This window comes from Pantherophis guttatus, chromosome 3, assembly GCF_059756535.1.
Source record: "Pantherophis guttatus breed Tessera chromosome 3, ASM5975653v1, whole genome shotgun sequence".
In the NCBI taxonomy this organism is placed as follows: Eukaryota; Metazoa; Chordata; class Lepidosauria; order Squamata; family Colubridae; genus Pantherophis; species Pantherophis guttatus.
The window spans coordinates 23,388,141-23,410,012 of NC_142065.1; the positions used below are offsets into that span (position 1 = coordinate 23,388,141).

Consider the following 21,872-nt stretch of genomic DNA (forward strand, 5'->3'; position numbering starts at 1 on the left):
TTTCACATTGTGCCGACCAAAACTGGATGCAGTATTCCAAGTGTGGCCTTACCAAGGCATTATAAAGTGGTATTAACACTTCACGTAATCTTGATTCTATCCTTCTATTTATGAAGCCTAGAACTGTGTTGGCTTTTTTCGCAGCTGCTGCACATTGCTGGCTCATATTTAAATGGTTGTCCACTAGGACTCCAAGATCCCTCTCACAGTTACTACTATTGAGCGAGGTACCACATATACTGTACCTGTGCATTTTGTTTTTCTTGCCTAAGCATAGAACCTTACTTTTTTCACCACTGAATTTCATTTTGTTAGATAGTGCCCAATGTTCAAGTCTGTCAAGATCCTTCTGTATCTTAAGCTTATCTTCCTGAGTGTTGGCTATTCCTACTAGCTTGGTTTCATCTGCAAATTTGATGTGTTCCCCATCTATCCCCTCATCCAAACCATTGATGAAGATGTTGAAGAGTACTGGGCATAAAACAGAGTCTTGGAGTACCCCACTGCATACTTCCCTCCATGTAGATGCAGTTCCATTGAGGACTGCATGTTGACTGCGGTTGGTCAGCCAGTTACGAATCCATCAGATGCTGTCTAACCCACATTTTTCTATTTTATTTAGTAGTAGGTTATGGTCTACTTTATCAAATGCCTTACTGAAGTCCAAGTAAATGAATATATATATATATAACTTCAGGGGAAATTGTTTTGCAACTTACCTGAGAGAGAAATTCCTTCTGCAAGTCCATAAGGAAGATATGCAAAGATAATCATCATTCCAAACTCAAGGGAAGGAGTTTTTCGTAAATCAATATGTTTCAGTACGTTAATTACAAACGGTTAAGTAAAATAAGAAGATGAAATGGAAAAGTCAGATAATTAGGAAGTTCTCATTTGTCATTAGAGCCCCATTAGAAAGCTTAGCATTTCATGTTGAATCATACAGTGCAATTATTTTTCTTCATACTGTTTAGCTGATGGACTTTTTCAAGTGGAATAAGGGAAGCTACCAGGTTATGGTGCTCTGTGCAACACGGAATTATTTTTAGAGGATTTTTAAAACTTCTAACAAAGTGCATAGAAAAAAGATTTTATTATAAAAGAGGGCCTTTAACTTTATAATATTAGGTATAATTAGCTTTATACCTAATAATTATATTTAAGAACTCACTTGAAAATAATGTTGTAGTTGTTAAACTTCTTAAATTTTGCAGACTTCAACAAAGTTTAAATATCCTTACATACAACTGTAACTCTCAGTATATGAGATGCTGAAAATATAATTAACAGTGATCATTTTCTAACAGATTAAGGTTCTAATGGCAGATGGGTAAGTGTGTCTGGACTACATATTTTTTAAGATAGAAAACAATTCCACAGTGAGTTTCTTTGTACTCTATATATGTGGTTTTAACTTATTTGAAAGCATTATCTAAACACTTCAATGGAATGAAAGTCAACATTAATTTAAACATCTAAAGACAACAGGTTGTCTGATCCTGCTGTGATCTAAAATCTTGATAATACATGAATGTAATTTCTCACACAAATTTCTAGTTACCAATTTGAGATAACACATAACACCTTTTGTGTTTTAACAAAAAGTTAAAGTTCTAATCTGAGATAAAACACAAAACACAAATAGCTAGAACAAGCTATGATCTCAGAACACATAAAAATGCTGACAACCACCATCAAGATTAAACCCTTAACAGAAGCTAGAAAAAGGAAAATAAAACTCCAAACCAAAATGTTCAAGGTGAACCCTAGAAGCAAAGAGGTACCTGAACAGGTTATAAAAATGTCCAGTTACTCACTATCTACCACATCACACAAGATCGCACAAAAAGGCCTCAACTTTAACATAAATTATGCTGGTTGATTAGAATTTGAAGCCTTAGAAGCACCATTTAAAACCACAGGTCTTGCCACAGAGACCTGACAAAACATAAGGTAGACAATTAGACCACCATCAAACAAAGAATCAGAACCAACTCAAAGTAGAGGACAGAGCAGCCCTCAAAAAAACCTAAAGAAGGACCCAAAGGTGCTTTTTCAAAAGGTAACTGGACTTTGTGGTTTGTCTTTGAAGATGCTTCACTTCTCATCCAAGAAGCTTCTTCAGCTCTGACTGGATGGTGGGGAATGGAAGGATCTGACCATCCAGTCAGAGCTGAAAAAGCTTCTTGGATGAGAAGTGAAACGTTTAAAAAAAAAAAAATAGAAAGTCCAGTTGCCTCTTGAAAAAGCACCTTTGGGACAACCATGACCTAGATGACTGAGAATCTCCATAGACATCTAAAGAAGGACCAAACCATCATCCTCTCAGCAACAAAAGTTATAATGGTCAGATCACAATACATACAAAAAACCAAATTACTGGAAGTCAGAAACCTACATACCAATAAACACCAACCCAGTACAGGCAGTAGATAACCTAATCAAGAGAACTCTAAATACTCCAACCAAGGTCAATCAGAAAAAAAGAACAGTGGATGAAAAGCTCTCATATTCCTACACTTCTATGGACACCCCAAAATATACAAGACTGAATACTTCTTTGTCCAATTGTATCATTTACCAGGGACTCCAAAATACAATATAGCTAAAGAGCTTACAAAAAAAGTTTGGAAGTTCGTAGAGGGGAGCAAATATTCTATCAAGCCACCACAGTGCCTACAGAAAATCAAAGACATAAAAATAGAAGATGAAATTGTGATTTCATTCAATGTCACAGCACTTTTTATATCTGTAGACAAAGAACAAGTGAAAGAATCCATGGCAGCAGACAAGACATTCAATCTAATCAAATATGCAAATATCAAAATACAGAGAATCATGGCATTCATCAATCTCTGCCTCACTCTCTATTTTCAATTATTGGAGAAATATATCATCAAATTAGAGGAACACCTTATATACAGAAAAGTGGAAGGTCTTACAAATACAAACAATGGAAGAATGGATGATTAAACTGAGGGATTGGCGGGAATGATGAAATTGACAGCTTTGATTACAGAAAAAGACTTCGACCAATTTTATTTTTACCAGGAAATCACTTTTGGACTTTTTGAGGAAAAAGATGAAAGAAATTAAATTGCGATTTTGGAAATAGAACATTAGAATTATATATTAGAATCACATAGCAGTACAGAAATAATGTTTGACTGTTGTTAATTTTAGAGTAAGAGTTTGAAGTATTCTTCATCTATATCTGTATCAAAAAAAGTTGGAAGTCATTCTTTTTCTATTGTCTTTATTTTTTCATTCCTTTTTGTTTCTGCACTTTTTTCTTTTAAAACTTTCCTTTTAATTATTTTTCTTTTTGCCTGTCTATTTTTACTATTTTTAAAAACCTCAATCTATATTATGTATATGCATATGCATATGTATATATTATATATATACAAAAAAGAAGAGCTGTGTAAGAACATTATTTAGATGATCACAAACGCACTGCAGCAATTCAGAACACCAGAAAAATTTAAACAGACTGCCTATACAACTTCCAACGAACAGGATAACCTCACAACTTTATAAAAAATTGGTTGATGACTCAACTCACAACAAACTCAAGCTATGAAATGCTTAATACTATCATACATCAAAAGCATCTCAGAAACAACAGACTATCGCAACCACATGGCATCACATAGCGATAACAATAGCATTTAGACTTATATACTGCCCCACAGTGCTTTACAGCACTCTCTGGGTGGTTTACAATGTCAGCTTCGTTTACGTATTGCCCCCAACAATCTGGGTCCTCATTTACCGATCTTGGCAAGATGGAAGGCTGAGTCAAACTTGAACCCTATCCAGATCGAACTCCAGGCTGTGGGCAGAATTTGTCTCAAAGATTGCACTTAACCACTGCGCCACCAGGGCTCTTTATCACATAGCTAACTATGTGACACCAACTAAAACCCTCCAAAACATTTGAAGTAACCCAAGACCCAGTAACCCAAGAAGTAAAAACAGGAGCAATCTACAACTACAGTATAAGGACTGTAACAATCTATGTATGTAACAAGCTGAAAACTAGCAAAGTGCATCCATGAATGGTAACTAAGAGTCAGAAGACATGATGAAAACTCCATAATTTCACAACACATGGGTAGACCTAACCATAGTTTCAACTCAAAAACTGTGAGCATCCTAGACCAAGCTAAATCCAAAACAGCTTGCCAGTCAGACAAATCAGCCAACAGGTTCATAAAGATAAATAAAGTTTACATGCCATTCAAAAGAAACAATAAAAAAGCTAAACAAGAAACAAAAGAACAAAGTAATCACCACCCACATAAAACGGGATTAGCAAAATTAACACTAGACAAACAATGGATCAATAATCAATACCCTAAACCAAGAAACTCCAACTCAGACAAACAATCAAGCAGTAAACAAATCAAGTTACTACCAAGGAAAAAAACAACATGCCCACCAACTCTGATAGGGCAAGCTATTGTATATAGCAATAGCACTTAGACTTATATACCGCTTCACAATGCTTTAAAGCCCTCTCTTTAAAGTGGTTTACAGAGTCAGCATATTGCCCCCAACAATCTTAGTTCTCATTTTACCGACCTCGGAAGGATGAACGCTGAGTCAACCTTGAGCCTGTTGAGATTCGAACTGCCAAATTGCAGGCAGTCAGCAGTCAGCAGAAGTAGCCTGCAGTACTGCATTCTAACCACTGTGCCACCAGAGCTCATATAAACAGAGCAAACCCCATTTCTTTCTAGCAGTGAAAATGTTATCTAGTTCGGTAATGAAATATCTGCAAGAAAACAACAAAATTCAGAGAACATCAAGGTTTACACAGTTCAACCCTGAGCTACATATAAATATTCTTTAGATAACAAGACAATGTTATCTATTGAATCCACAGAAATAAAAATGTTTTTTACTGGCTTATCATGAAAAATAAAAAATAAAACTCACCAAATTGTCCATTGCATCCCTATTTGCTCTCAACCAACCTCCCAATGTGAGATACTCTGTTCCAAATGTTCCAGATGTCAACTATTACAATCTTTGACTAAGGGCAATGGTGGTTAAAAGGGGAGCTGGACTGTAGTCTAAACTATTTGGAACTGTCCAATTAAGGCTTTCCTTTGTTAGACATAATGCATTTTGTCTAATCGATGGAATGCATAAAGCACTAAAATGACCAAAAATAAACATGAATTTCTCATAGGCACAGTCCAGCCATAGCAAATAACTTTACGTCTACTACTATTTAATACTCCTGCTGGTCAGTTATGTGGAATTTGGACTTATATAACATTACTGGAGGCTTTCTTTAATAAATGTAAAAACAACAAAGATAATTGAGAGTATAATTAAATGGGAGGTGATGAAGCTGAAGTCTGCCTCAATCTTTGATGCCTACAAGAGAAATCCTGAGAAGTGACATAAAAGTCTTCATGGCCTCAAGCATATCATAGCCTAATAGTTTTCTGTCAATTTTCAGCTGCTAGTCAGAAAAAACGGAAAAGAATTCATTGCTTAAAAGGCTAAGCAATAATAGGTTGAATCTTCATGAGAAGATGTCCAATGTCCTTAATATACTAAGTAGCCAGATTGTGGCTCAACAGAGAAGTATTAACATTAATCATTCACCAAATAATAAAAGACTGATAGGAAGGCATGTTCAGTGACAAAAATAAATCTGAACAATGAGAACAGTTCACGATACAACCAATTAAAGCAGTGGTTCTCAACCTTTTCTTTGCCAGGGACCCTCTTTAAATACCCTTTGTGGCCTCAGACTATGGCCATGACCCCACCCCCCCTGCAAGAATTAACTCAAGATTTAAATCATAACATTTCTTCAAACCTCTAGGGACCCCCTGTGACAACATCCCTCCCCTCCCGGGGCCCGCAGATCACAGGTTGAGAAACACTGACCTAGAGACATTGTGGGCTTCCTTTTACTTTATGTGACGCTGAGGGATATTTTAGTGTCAATGAATGACCCAGCCAAACTCTGTGATTCTATTATTTTCTATGTTTTCATACTGCTTAGCAATTGTCATAATAAAGATTACTCTTGTGTTGCTGGTGCTGTTATTATTATTCCTGTGTTCCTACAATTCCCCTTCCAATCTACACTGTAGAAGTAATGTAAGTTTTGTTACTTATCACTAGCATCTTAACCATTATCAACTCTTTGCACACAAAATAACTAAATTAAACATATATTTCAACAACAACAAAAGAATTATGGAATTCTATTGTTTATAGGAAAAGAAAAACTCAGACCATAATGGAACAATGCTTTACTTGACCAGATACTACTGGAACAGGAGAAAAGATGAAATATACAGTACATATTATAACAGAAAATCAATTCAAGCTGCTATGAAAAATCAGACCCTTTGTCTGACATAAATTCTACACTAAAGGAGCCAGGCCAATTAGCCGAATAGACTAATTAGACTAGGATAATTTCAGGATTCAATTCTAAAGCTGCCAACATGAAAATAAAAGCAGATATCTAATGCATTTGAAAACTGAAACATGCACTAACATGTTATTGAAAATATAATGACTGTACTAAAACTACAGCTGGAAAATCATATATTAGTCTCATCCATTAGCATGGTGTTTCTCAACCTTGACAACTAGAAGATGGGTGGACTTCAACTCCCAGAATTCCCCAGCCAGCAACACTGCATCAGCATAAATGATGAGTTATTATAGAGCAACTTGGGCCTTAATGAAAGTCTTGTACAAATATAAGTTTCATGCAAATCTGAAATTGTTACTAGCTAACACTTGCTATGAAAAATGTTATGTTTTAAAAGAATAATCATCTTCAGAAATATTTATTTTATCTAAAAGCAAAGGATATTAATGCAGAAATAAGACCAGTCAGTGTCCCCAGTGCTGCAGAACCAAAGAACATCTTCAGAAAGTAAGCCAGTGCTTGTAAAAAGGTTTGCCATCCACTTACATCAGATGTATGTTCTCTCGTCAAACCTTCTGCTGTACTGAGAATGATAATAAAAAAACAAAGACAACCAAAGGAATTAGAATCTTAAGTCTGGGATATGGAATGCAGAATCCATAATTACTTTATTTTTGGTGTTATTGTTGAAATTGCTCTTAAAATGCTTTCACTGTAATATGTCTAGGGGAATGACAAAAGACATTCACTCAAGTCAAGATGCACTATTTTTCAAAGGGAAACACAGCTGTTCTAAAGATCTGGATGCCTGCACTTGCTTTTTCTATTATTATTAACAGTGGTACAAAATAAGCCAGGAGGGTACCTACTTACAGCAAAAGAAATGAAATCCTTCTAACAGATCTTTCACAGACAAAGAAAAAAGGCAGAAGGTACAATATTACAGAATCGAAAATAAGATGCTTGCTCTTCTGATCCTCAAGCAAATGAGAAAATGGGAGGGAAATAAGCTTATATTTGGAGGGAGGGAGGGAGGGAGGGAGGGAGGGAGGGAGGGAGGGAGGGAAGGAAGGAAGGAAGGAAGGAAGGAAGGAAGGAAGGAAGGAAGGAAGGAAAGAAATGAATGAATATACTTCATTAAAGTACTTCCAGATCCTAATATGACTAAGATGGGAAGAATTAGATCCTTGACAAATCAGACAATATTAATATGTATGCGTGGAAGCCATCTATAGAAAGCTTTTAAAAATAAATAAAATATAATGATATCCTTAGGCACAGCATCCAATTAATCAAGAATATTTACTTTCACCTACATGACTTTCAAACCAAGCAATCAGAAAGTACCCATTTTGCCCAACATATCCTACTGATTTATTAAAAACTGAGCTTTGTAAACATCTACAAAATAACTCCATTTCTGGTCTCAAACCCAGAAACTAATACTGAAACAATTATAAGCCATGAAAGCAGAATGAATTTACACACCAGCTTCTCATAGAATTTTTAAAAGGAATTCATAAAGACTATAGTGCTGAAGAATGTCCCCAACACAAATTCCTGCCCTTATGTGTAATTAAATATAGGTTGTACTTCTGTAGCTCCTAAGAGAAAGAATAATTGGGCTGTTTTATATGAGAGTGGGTGGCAAGTATCAATGTGACAATTAAGGAGGAGTGATGGTTAAAAAGCATGCTAACCAAAAGAGCATAAGTGCATATTATGCATGTTTACTGCATTAAAATAAGTAGTGTTTAAAGAATCACATTACTCTTTGTCTAAATGAGCATTAATTTCAAAAGATTTTTTTTTGTTCCATATACATGAATGTACTTACTTTGTCAGGACAATTGAGACTGCATCATTGAGAATGCTTTCTCCAAAGACCAGCATGTTAAGCACAGGGTCCACATTAAGAGCATTAAAGATAGCAATAGTAGCTACTGGATCAACAGCAGAGATCAAGGAGCCAAAGGCAAAACTGTTAGGAAATACAATAAATACATTAACTTAATGTCTGAATTATTAAATGCTATTGAGGTTTGAGGCTTACTCAGCAAGCCTGAAATGCATCAATGGATTTAAATCATCATTATCCTGGACTGCATTAATGTTTTTTCTCATTTTAACAGAAGATGAATGTAAACTAACAATTATCAACAAGAAAAATAAAAATAGCATATTTTTTCCAAATATTTAAAATCAACCTGCTCAATGGCATATATTCATTATAGCAATCTAAATTTTTAATTTAATATTTATTATTAACAGGTTGCCTTCTTTTCTGGTTTAACAGAACATCCCAGACATCTTTTGAGAACTTTTATCATCACATGTATCCCTTCTATTTAAGCATAACATTTAAACAAACAATACACAACATAATATATAATTACAATGGTATCTGTCTAATCATTGCTGTTAATTTGTCAGATCCTTAAAATATAGAGGTTTGCTCTCTTCTAGTAATCTTTCAGACATTCTCTAGGATTTTTCAAAACTAATAAAGATTTAGACATGTGATGCAAGTCATCTGGTGCTGTATATTAAAATTAAGAAACAATGACCTCTTCTTTATATTTAAAAGGCTGAAGGCACATTGCTATGCCATATCCTCTTTGATTCACATTTCCATCTACCCTACTTAAACCCTAGTTAAGCATTATATCATCACTGAACTTAACATTGGCCACAAGTATAGCAACCAGCATCCTGTCTAACTATACTGCTCGATAGATAAATGCAGTCATTGTGTTCACTGCAGCAGCTTGAAGACTCTTACAAACACACGAAGATTATATAGATTTCTCTCAAAACTTACCTGTCAGTCATATTCAGTTTATAAATTACATCAGCCTAGAAAAATTGAGAAAAACAGAAACATCTTATAAATGTTAATTCTCCTCTTTTCCATCTATTAAGAAACTAGCGTATTTGCTCAAGGATCACAAAGTGAGTTTGCTTGTTTGAGTTTACAGATGGATTCTGTGTTTTCAAAAATGAGGAAACTGTCAGATTTACTTCCCATGAAAATTTTCTTGGTACGTAAATCTTCCATTCTCACCAAGGTATTGCCCTGATGTGGATTTTTGTATGTTTCAAGAAAAGCTGCCTTTTGGTCTTCCTCAAGAGCCTGGCGTTCAATAAAGCTGTGGTGAGCATTCCTATGACCTAACTCAGTGATGTTAACCTTTTTGCCGTTGCGTGCCAAAAGCAGGGAGAGTGCGGGGGGGTTGCACACGCATGTGCCCACACCATAATTCAATGTGCCCCGCCCCCTGTGCATGCATGCACAACCCCCCGCGCTCCCCCCACTTTTGGCACACGATGGCACGGTGGGCACGGTAGGTCTGTTTTTCGCCCTCCCCAGGCTCCCCAGGCTTTCTAGGAGCCTGGGGGGGGTGAAAATGGCCTCCTCCCCCCCGGAGGCCCTCCAAAGGCAGGAAACGGCGTTTCTCAACTTCTGGTGGGACCGGAAGGCCCAAAAATCAGTTGTCTGGCACGTGCATGCGCGCTGGAGCTGAGCTAGGGCAACGCTCACGTGCCCACAGATATGGCTCCGTGTGCCACCCGTGGCACGCATGCCATAGGTTCACCATCATGGACCTAACTAATATAGTATGCTGTCATCAAGAAAGGCTGAATTTCTCATAAAATATTGAAGATACTCATGCATTCAGCATGAAATGCAAAAAATCCTAAAGTTATTAATTTATAGCTCAATGAAGCACATATCTGCTCATTGCAGCAATTTCATTTTTATAAGATCAGATATGGAATTAAAGAATGGAATTAAATCATTGTAATTTATGGCCAGACCAACAAATAGTGCTTTCAGCACATCATGTCATCTTCAGTCAGAACTGAAGAAGTTTCTTGGATGAAAAGTGAAACGTCTTCAAGGAAAAACAAAGTCCAGCTACCTTTTGAAAAAGCACCAAACTGCCAAGTCTGAATATCGAAATTTAAAGATTATGGAATTAACCAGTTATGGTGGTCCCAGTGGTTATTAACACACTGGGTGCCATTTCCAAAAATCTTAGACAATACTTAGAATTTCCATCTGTCAATTACAAAAGGCCACACAGCTTGCATCTGCAAATATATTACATCGGTACATTACAATACCCTAAGTTCTTGAGAAGAACTTGATGCATATAAAGGCCAACACAGCTAAAGTACTGGCAGCTATGATTTCACATTGTTCTGAACAGATAATCATAATTTTTAAAATTTATATGCCACCTGACACTCAGCAATTATAAGTGGAGGGGACAATTTAAATTTAATTACAATATGTCTACAAAACAGTAGCAATAAGCATACACAGTTAAAACATGAAGCATAAACTAATGAAATGAATGAGCGAAATGAAAACGAAGATCAGAGTCATACTTGAAACAATAGCAAGATGATGTAGGATCCTTTACAAACTTACACTACTTTTCTAAGAAGACTTCTCCAACTGCAGGCCATCAAAGTAGTTATCACTCTGATGACAAAAGTGCTTATAGAATGAAGTTTCAGTAATAGATTTCAAGAGACAGGTGTATTTGTGCAAAGAAACCAATCTTTTAGCAACATCTTTCCATTTAAGATAATCAATCTGAGGCCTGCCTGGGGCAATTATTTTGTTTCATTTTTTAAACTGCTATTTTCTTCTTTTTAAATAATTACAGCTTTCTTTTAGCTAACCAGAATTTAATTGATCAGAATTCCATATAGAATTTGAATACATATCACAGCTCACTTTTCTGAACTTCTGTATGTGGACTTCAGTTCCCAAAATTCTCCAGCCTGACTGGCCATAGATGAGAATTCTGGGAATTGAAATCTACACACCTGGTACTTGTCAAGGTTGGAAAATACTGCTTTCAGAGCAGACTTTGAATAAATAGATATTAAAGGGGGGGATCGTTAAATATAAAAACCATTTCTAGGTGATTCTGTCCATCATATGTTCAAAGGCTGGAAGCAGTAGTCTCAATTGCAGATCCTAATCTCAGCTGAACTGTAGCTCCCAATAGTCCTAGCCAACATGGCCAAAGTTGAGAAATGCTGTGACTTTGAAGTCAGCAATGTCTGGTTAGTCATACTAGTCCCCAGTATTGAACTATCCTCCAAGTGACATGCAGTTCCCAAAATTTTAAGTCCAACCACAATATTACACTAGACACTATCTTTTAATGAGACAAAAAGGACAAAATCTTGTGGGGAGGGGAGTCATATTATCTGCATTTAATTGATTTTACTAAATATGCAGTACAAATTAAATTTAGCTTTTGTGCTAGTCTTGTCTCCTTTCTTGTCCTGGCTCTTCCCACTTTTTAAGAATGTAGCTCTTACCTCTGAAAAGCTCTACACCTCTGGACTAGATTATTTTGCAGGTCCTTTCCAACTCTTACCTTTCTAAAATATTACACGAACTCTCAGCACAAACAGTCCTATCTTAAATTTAAGTGCCTTCTTATTTACTACAAATACTAAATGCTGGTGCTATCACCTTGCTTTGCATTATGTTTGATAAAGATACAGTCTCTGCTATGGCAGTAATTAATTACCTGGGAGTTCCCCAGTGAGGATACTCTGCCTTTCCTCTGCTGCTCTGGGATTTAATTAAAACCATCTGAAAGTCAGACTAGAATACCTGCTTTAGCTAGGGAAACAATTACTGTTGTTTCCTTATGTAAAATGCCAGTAACCTGAAAAGCAAAATGATGTCTATGACATAGAAGATCCAAGGGAAGGATGGTAAATAACTCTGGGAAGTCAATTTCAGATTTTGAATAGCCAAAGAAGAGAATATGTCATTGGTTAGATATATGCAAGATTCTGAAATGCAGTATTTCCAGGAAACTGTAAAAAGCAAATATCATTGTGTCAAGCACTACTTGACTGATTGATTGTGCCTTCAAGTTAGTCTTGACTCCTGACAACCACCTACATTCTGCAGTTTTCTTGGCAAAATTGTAACAATCTTGTAAATCTTACTGTAAATAATCTCACTTAACAATCTCACTGTAATAGCATTACCAAAAAGGCATTAAGAGTTGTTAACCTAATTTTGCAAAGCTTCTTCTCCGGTAACATTGTACTGCAAACTAGGACATACAAAACCTTTGCCAGACCAATTCTTGAATACAGCTCATCCACCTGGAATCCACACTGTATATTGGACATTAATACAATTGAGTGGGTCCAGAGGTATTTCATGAGAAGAGTACTCCACTCCTCTGCTCACAATAGAATCCCTTATGCCACCAGGCTTGAAATTTTGGGCTTTGACAACCTGGAACTATGCCGCCTACGGTCTGACCTAAGCATAGTACACAAAATTGTCTGCTACAATATCCTACTTGTCAATGACTACTTCAGCTTCAACCTCAATAATACACAGGCAAACAATAGATACAAACTCAAGGTAAACCGCTCCAAACTTAATTGCAGAAAATACGACTTCAGCAACAGAGTGGTCAACGCCTGGAATGCTCTACCTGACTCTGTTGTTACATCCTCAAACCCCCACAGCTTCAACCTTACTGTTTATTGTGGACTTCACCCCATTCCTAAGAGGTCCGTAAAGGGGGTGTGCATAAGCGCAGCAGCATGCCTACCGTCCCTGTCCTACTATCCCCATTTATTTGTACTCATTTCCTATGTTCATGTTCATGTCCATGTTTATACTTATACCTGTTATCTTGTACATGTTTGACAAACTAAATAAATACAAATAAAATAAATAAGATTTTGAAAATGGTTTGCCACGGCCTTCTTCCTAGGACAGAGAGAAAAAGGCTGGCCCCTAGGTCATCCAGCTGGCTTCATCCATAAAGCATGACTAGAACCCCCAATATCTCGTTTCCCAGCCTGGTGCTTTAACTACTACATCAAACTGGCTCTCAAAACATTGCTTTGATCTAAAAATAATTGTATTTTATTATTAGCTTTTGCATAAGTTTAAGCTCTTATGAAGGGATTCTCCAATAAAAATACCATTACAAAAGTGTACATTAGAAGAAAAATGCAAAAAATTGAGATTTTCATAAGGGTAACATTAAAAATGCATTAGGTAAAGTTGTTTGCAAAGAATATGTGTGCTAGGAAATCTGTATACAAAATCCATACAGGAAATTTTCAGTTCCAACACTATGTGACTAGACTTCCTAACCATACAAAAGTGTTTCTCTTTCTTTTCCATTCCCTGATTCCATGTTGCCTAATCTGCTCTAGACAGAGGAGAAGGAAGGCAGTAGGCTAAGAGGAATTCCTTTTGCCAGAGGAGTGATATGTTCACTCCTCTGTTAGGAGAAACGCATAGGAAAATGCATTCAATTATTTTATTTTATTTTAAAAAAAGGAATGCAACAATGAAGAAATTGAAACAAACTTGGAATGGGAAAAGTATTGGGAGAAATCAAAATGGATATATTCATTTATCTTTACCAATTATTCCACAATGAAGTTCATGCATGCAAAGTTCTCCATGCACATTCTCACCTGACCAAGAAAGTAAATTCCTCCGCCAACTATGAAAGCTGAAATAGCTGTCCCAATCACAGAAAACAAGGTGATGGAACCTATGTTTTGGAAGAAGTTTCCCTAAAATAAGAAAATGCAAGGGAGATATAACAAGAGAGAGTTTTGAAAAGGCTATAAACCAAAAATCACCAGCAATCAGTATCAGGTCCTGAATCCAAGCAAATGTAAAAATTAATGTTATACATCACATAATTAGGGTAAAAAATAAATTCAATAAATACATGGGTTGGAGAAGCACAGGATGCATTTCCTCATCCATGTCTAAATATCGGTAAATCATAAATACCTGGCATGAACAAACTGGACTTTCAGATCCAGGGACATTACTATCTATATGCAGATTGAGGCTCACCTTTGCTTTCTTATTTCTTATTTAATAAAGTTGCCGTACTCAATGACAAAGCTGGGCAGAATAAACCAATAATAAAACCATATAATGAAGCAGAAAAGAAGGGACTGATTCTCTATCCCCCTGAGAAGAGAAAACCATCCAGGAAAAAAAGAAAGCTGTAAGAGTTTTACCACCCACTCTAACCCAAGACCTGAGGGGGTGGGGGAGGGGTTAGACACCATACATTGAATAGCCTTTAAAACTAAGAAAAGAAACAATATGAACTTCTGGGAAAATGCTGCTCCAGAAGACGGGCTCAGCATGCCAATTGGGCCTTTCCATAAACTGGCTATCTCTGATAATTTCTTGCCATTACTGAATGGACCCAACCATGGCACCCTATGTGTAGTCTTCAGCAGCTAGGAAAAGTGTGGGTCTAATAAAAAGTTGCCCGGTTTGTAATTTCAATATCCCTTTCCACTTCTTCAGGAATGACACATTCAAACTCATTCTGGCTAACCACAGAAACCAGATATAAAAGGCAAGCTTGGCATGTATTGGTCCGTCAATGGTTTGGGCAACATCAATGATTTCCATTAATTCCTGAGCTTTTAGAAGGTTTTAGATGTTTATAATGTTAATGAAATTTTATTGTTTCTGATTGGTGGATTTTGCAATATTATTTTCTGCTTGTTCTACTATTGTAATTGACCTTGAGTAGGCCGTATACAAATCATTATAACGAACAACCCAAAAAAACTCACTTTGTGCAATGAATACCCAGATTCAAATATAATCGGCGGAAGTAAAAGAAGAAAAAACATATTAGGACGAAACATTTCTTCCTCCTGCAAAAAAAGATTAAGGAATTATGAGATATATGAGAAAGGGAATAATACCATATTGGAACAAAGGTAAATCCAGCACTCTAATAAAAATAGGAACATTTTATTACAGTATGTGCCACCAAGTAAGTGTTGATTCCTAGTCACTAGTTCCTAGCGACCAATACGCTCCCACAGAGAGGGCCTCCTCAGGGTGCCGTCAGCCAAACAATGTCAATTGGCGACTCCCAGGGGGAGAGCCTTCTCTGGGGGGGCTCCTGCCCTATGGAACGAATTGCCCCCGGATATACGAAGGATCCCCGACCTCCGTGCCCTGTTATTCCAACAAGCCGGTCTGATGGGACAATAATTTTAATTGGGTTTTAAATATGGGTTTTAATATGTTTTATAAGGGTTTTAGAATGGGAATTTTAAATTCGGCCAAAATTGAATTATTTTAATATCGTTTTTAAATTTGTCTTGTATATTATTTTATTATGGCTGTTCACTGCCCTGAGTCCTTTGGGAGAAGGGCGGTATAAAAATATAATTAATTAATTAATTAATTAATTAAATAAATAAATAAATAAATAAATAAATAAATAAATAAATAAATCATAGAGATAGATTTTGTCCAGGATGATCTGTTCTTAACCAAGTCATTTAAGTCTTCCATTGCCATTTTAATTCAGCCCATCCAGCTTGTTGCTGGTCGTCTTCTTCTTCATTAGTCCCACCTTAGGCATGATAGCTGGCTGGGTGATCTTGTGAGTTATTCTCTCTCAAACCAACCCATCTCACAGGGTTGCACTTGGCGAGAAAATAGAAGGAGGAAGAACTGAGACACCTCAAAGAATGTACTACCCTAATATCTGAATTGTCAAAATAGGCAACATGATAACAAAGATACTACAGTGAAGTAATGTATTATTAATAAGTATCACCCACTGGCGTGAAGAATCTAAAATTCTATATTTAAAATTAGGGATCCTGACATTCAAATATATAATAGGGCAGGTTTTTTGATCGTTCAGGATGTAGTTTTTAACTCAATGTGACTAGGGTGGATTTTGGTTCTTTCTCACCTTTTGGTGGGCTTTAAAGGACTAAATATACTTACTTTCTCTCTTAATCTACCACAAGTAAAACAAACCTTAATCCTTCCCTTCTTAATTCCTTAAATCCCCTAAATTAGACTGAAAATTAGACTGAGATCACAAAAGGAGTATTGTTGACTGCAGGTTTCCTATCGGTGGCTTAGGAAATCTCTGTTTTATAAAAGTACAAAAACATTTTAGGGTTAACTAAAAGTGCAAAGGAGAAGAGGTTTCCCCCAAAAGGCTCAATAAAAACTGAGTGATTGGTAAATCCCTGGGAAAGGAGTTTATGGGATTCAAAACAGGCATACTCCATTTTTCAATGTTTATTAGGCATCCTGTTTTCATGGCAGAATAATGAGCTCAATTGCTGTGTGATTATAATTATGCCAGCTATCTCTGATGTAATCTATGTGTTGGATTATAAATCCTAGAATTACCAGCTAGCAGTTTGTACATCTTATTGAACTGAGACGACCAATAAAAAAATTCTCCCTCCTTTAGCAATGAAGAAAAGAATATTAATTGGGAGTTGGGCATTCCAGCTGAATTATTTAAAATAAATATGGCATCAATTATATGATAAATATATTGTAGAAATTGCTGATATACCTTCCAGTTGGCCAGCTTTTGAGATTCTATAATTTTTATAACTGCACCCATCAAGATACCTAAAAAGAAAAAATAAACAAAGAACAATTGATCTGTTCATGTGATAATTGAAAGTTGTAAGCCACTGCATATGAGTCATCTAAAAATAAGTATAGTCTCAAACAGTGGTCCTTCCTCCTCATCCTCATTATGCCTGCAATTTTCTCATAAAGCTCTGAATTCTGGGTTTATCCTGTCTGTCTTGGTGTTATTAATAACAGATCCAATCTCCTGAGAGACCAGAACAGGAAACTGAAAACAGCTCTGAGTTGCTATTACCTGTTCTGATATCAAAGAACAATTTCACAACCCTTTGAGTTCAGCAACTAAAGAGCTTAGCATTTCTTTCTTTCTTTCTTTCTTTATTTATTTATTGCATATACACAGCAGTTGTCATGTAACTTTAGGCAACTTTAAACAACCCAGTAACATGGAAAGTAAATAGGGAAATAAAGGGAGGGAGGGAGGGAGGGAGGGAGGGAGGAAATCACAAATACCTATAGTTGCTAGAGTCAAAATTCACCTCGCCCATATTAACACACACTGATGGCTCATGCCTTAGTGACTGCGGGAACAGTCATGTTTTCAGGGCCTTTCCTAAGGCCAGCAAGTTATCTGGACCTCTGTCCAGCAACAGAGAAGGAATTTCAGAATTTTAATTTTGAGCTTTTTATGTTGATTACAAAACGAAGTGAAGCAGCTAGCTTCAATTATGCTATTTCCAATTCAAAGGAAAACTGGTATGACACTATCATGACCATATTCATGTAAGTGTTTTCCCTTTGCTGTTATTAAAACTGTCCGGAAAACAGTTACAATGTTTATAGCAAGGTCTTGAGAGAACTGGATTTATATAAAGAGGAAGAAAAGACACATATATCGATGACACAATAATGATGTTAATGGTAACAACTATTTCTATGTATCCAAGCAAATGATCATTGCTTGTTTTGCTCTTCCCTGGAAACAAAACTGCTAACATTACCTTTTAACTCATTTGCATTCCCACCTTTTGACAACAGCAATAGCAAGAGCACTTAGACTTATATACTGCTTCATGGTGCTTTACAGCGCTCTTTAAGCGTCAGCATATTTCCCCCAACAATCTGGCTCCTCATTTTACCCACCTCGGAAGGATGGAAGGCTGAGTCAACCTTGAGCCTGGTGAGATTTGATCTACCAAACTGTGGCAGCCAGTGAGCAGCAGAAGTAGCCTGCAATACTGCACTCTAACCACTACACCACCGCAGCTGTACAGAATTTTCTTTGAAGGGCTCTGGAGTAGCACAAGAGTACCATTACAACATCTCAAGGAGGTGGTAAAAAATTCAGATTGTAGATTACAAATGTAATGTGGATTACATTTTGTAGATTACATTTAAACCAGCTTCATTCTATGGTTTTTAATACTGGCCCATTTCTCTCTGTCAGAAGACAGCAATGGCAAATCACTTCTATACTGCTGCCAAGAAAAACAGAGTATCCATGGAGTCCCCACGAGCCAAGATTGATTCATAGTCATCTTTAGTTCCAGCAAGCAGTAAATACCATATCTAGATATTCTGTCCATGTTATAAACTAAATAGGGTTGAGTTTAAATGTACTTGGATGGGAGACTATTAGGAAATTCCAGACTGTAAACTAGCCTGGAAAGTCCCAAAAATATCCAGGTAGGCATGAGGAGTTGAGCTCAACTTAAGAGAATTAATATATTTACCTAATCACAAATGAGGGAGAGAAAGGACCACAAGTTTATCTCATCATAAATTCTTTAGTTCACTCTGTGAGTTTTGTTCATAAGAACTCTGTCTGCCTCCTTCTAAGTGTGAGGACACATACTGTTTATGATGCAAGTTAACAGATTTTATACTTTTTCCTGCTGATGCCCTAGAAATGTAGCACAGCTGTTCATATATTTATAGGAACAATCTGTACAATGGCTGAAACAACAACCATAACCCAGAAAGAGATGGCTCTCTGTTTGGTACTAATGTTAGGGTTCTCAAAGACCAGCTAAGACCAATCCAATTACCTTCATATCTGTTGGTCAATACCATGCACCATGCACAATAGTTTAGCTAATAGTCACATTAGTTGATGACAATGAGAATTATTGGCCAATATCTGGATTTCAAAAAAAAATGTAAGTCATACAGGATGAGGAGAAATAACGCTCAGACTCAGCTGGGGAGGTGCTCTTCCATCCCAACTCTATTCTAAAATAGCAAAGCAAAATTCTCCTATGACAGCTCTCAGAGTATCAATCACTTATTAGGCAAGGTAAAAACAAGTCCCAGAATGCTCAAGATTACGGTATAACTTTCACAGCTCTGATCAACCTCAAGCAGAGAAGATGTTGAAACTGCCAACAGCAGTGCCAGATTTACAGAGAGGGTTTTGGATATTGCCATTCTTCCTTGCACAATAATAACCTGCATCCTTCACTCTCTTAAAACAAATATGTACAATCATTATGATTAAAGAACCTTCAACTTGAGGGATGTAAGTTAAAATCCTTGTTCGGTCATGATAATCAGTGACTGCCCTTCTCACAATCACCCATGTCCTGGCCATATAAATCTGTCTCATAAATTGTTTAATAAATTGACTTGGAACCAATCATATTATTTCTCCCCTTCACACTAGTGAACTTCACAGGATTATTCGGGGGGGGGGGGAGAGGGGGGACTACTTACACTGTGTTGAATCTTACAAAGGAAATATATTATAAAGGCAAATAACCAAAAAAAAAAAAAAAGCAAAGCTTGGATTAAATTACAATCTAGACTTTGAAAATATCAGTGACTGGTCATTTATTCAAACAGAACAGTATCTTTTTTCCTGCTACCGTCAGTACTTACCTAAAGAAACAACAGCAACACTCTCCGGCAAAAAATGCAGTCTGTATCTTATCAATAAATGCACCAATATGATGCAAATAGCTGAAGAAAAAGCAGACAATATTTAGAGTTATTTAACAACAAAATTCTTAATCAAACAAACTCTGCCATTAGTTAAAGTTAGTTAAATGCTATCTATAATAACTTTTTAATATTTTATATGGGCTTACAGGCACATTGTTCTGTGAGTTCTGATCAAAAACAATGTAACATGGTCATTGTCAGCTTCATGTCAGTTTTGAATAGAAGAAACATTGATGGTTTTGATCCAAACAATTCTTTCACATAACATATTATATTATATTTGGAAAAAGTCACTTCTAGGATTATTCTAGAACAGTTCACAATGAGATGTGCAGAAAAGAGCAAATACCGGTACCTATTGGGGGAGGGGCAGTTAGCTGCTAGGAGGAAGATCTAACTTCTCCCATTTGTGCAAGAAATCCTAGGATCCAAAGCTACGTATCCAATTATAAAAACTGTGTAAATTATTGCAATCTGTTATATTTTTAATTAAGAATCCAGGACAATAGATTTTCTTCCATGTAAACAATGAAGAAAGTAGCACCACTAAAAATGAGATATACAGGTCAGAAACTGCCAATCTTTTTAGATCAGTGGCCACATTTGTTATTATGAGAATCTGTTGGAGCTCCTGTAGCAAAATACTTGCCATAATGCGCATGGTGAACCATAAAAACACCTGCTTCCAGAGGATCTCCGCCAGTATGGTCTCTGTTGTGAGCTCCTTGATGCTCTCTGAACTTGGATGCTTTCTTGCAGATATTGCATTACCAAACTAGATAACAACATCAGTGCCAGAAGAGAGCAGGGGTTGCTCTGTATTTATATGCATTTTTAAAAATTTGGCAAATTTTAACTGTTTAACCAACTGTCCCATCTTTCATATTAAGAAACATAAGTAAATTAATTGTCATATCAGTTGTATGGTCATCCGCTATCTGATCTATTTACTTTTCCATAAATAATTGGATTATTTTTTTAAAAAAACTTAATGCTTTAACCTTAAGCTTCAACTTGTGAGTCCTTGAGTCCTTGTGGAGAAAGGGCGGCATATAAATCCGATAATAAATAAATAAATAAATAAATAAATAAATAAATAAATAAATAAATAAATAAATACATTTATTGCTTCTGAGAATTTTCCCACTGAATTAATATAACTTAACACCGTGAAATGCCTCTAGTCAATATTTCATTTTCCTATAGACATGTGGTAACAAATCTTAATGACTCTACAATAACATCAACACAAGTAACACAGACAAGCATTCATCCAGTTGTGAAATGTTGTAATTATTCTTGTGCATGAAGCATTGTGGGGGGTTTTTATGTTACAAAAGATTCTCCAAAATTTAATGTTGCAAGAATTTCACCACTCGTGAAAGGCTATTACAATTACAGTATGATATATACACCTAAACGACATGTTTTTCATATTAAAAACCGGGAATCAATAAGGAACTCCCCACCCATTCCTGTGTTATTTGTACCTCACATTGTGGATTATTTCAGACTACTTTTTCCCCAATTATAACATTTCCTTGAAATAGAAAAATAGGTACAATTCAAGGTTCTGGTTATCATCTTTAAAACCTTACATACCTTGGGGCCAGGCTATTTAAAAGATTGTTTCCCCCCCACATTACATCCACTCAGCCCACTAGGATGGGAAGTCAGGACAAGGTAACATCGAGTAGGGATATACCGGTAGTCCTCAAGTTACAACAGTTCATTTAGTGATTGCTGAAAGTTACAACACTGAAAAAAAGTGACTTATGACCATTTTTCACACTTAAGACCGTTGCAGCATCCCCATGCTGTGTGATCAAAATTCAGATGCTTGGCAACTGACTCATATTTATGACAGTGTCCCAAAGCCATGCAATCACCTTTTTCAATCTTCTGACAAGCAAAGTCAATGGGGAAGCCAGATTCACTTAATAACCAGGTTACTAACTTACCAACTGCAGCAATACACTTAAAAAGTTTGGCAAAAAAAAAAAAAAGGTGTAAAATGGGGCACCGTTCACTTAGCAAATGTTTCACTTAGCAACAGAAATTTTGGGCTCAATAGTGGTCGTAAGTCAAGGA

The 21,872-nt window shown here is 36.3% G+C and overlaps 1 protein-coding gene across 1 annotated transcript in view; it reads right to left on the reverse strand.

The window, feature by feature from the left end:
* Positions 1-21,872, reverse strand: part of SLC9A8 (solute carrier family 9 member A8) — a 53,187-nt gene that overhangs the window by 18,713 nt on the left and 12,602 nt on the right. Inside the window, exons 3-10 of the mRNA XM_034413806.3 lie at positions 19,719-19,799; positions 16,819-16,877; positions 15,050-15,133; positions 13,913-14,014; positions 9,237-9,271; positions 8,253-8,396; positions 6,860-6,998; positions 720-825 (exon numbers count right to left, since the gene is read on the reverse strand). Coding sequence (XP_034269697.1) covers positions 720-825; positions 6,860-6,998; positions 8,253-8,396; positions 9,237-9,271; positions 13,913-14,014; positions 15,050-15,133; positions 16,819-16,877; positions 19,719-19,799 — 750 coding nt within the window. The remainder of the gene's footprint in view (positions 1-719; positions 826-6,859; positions 6,999-8,252; positions 8,397-9,236; positions 9,272-13,912; positions 14,015-15,049; positions 15,134-16,818; positions 16,878-19,718; positions 19,800-21,872) is intronic.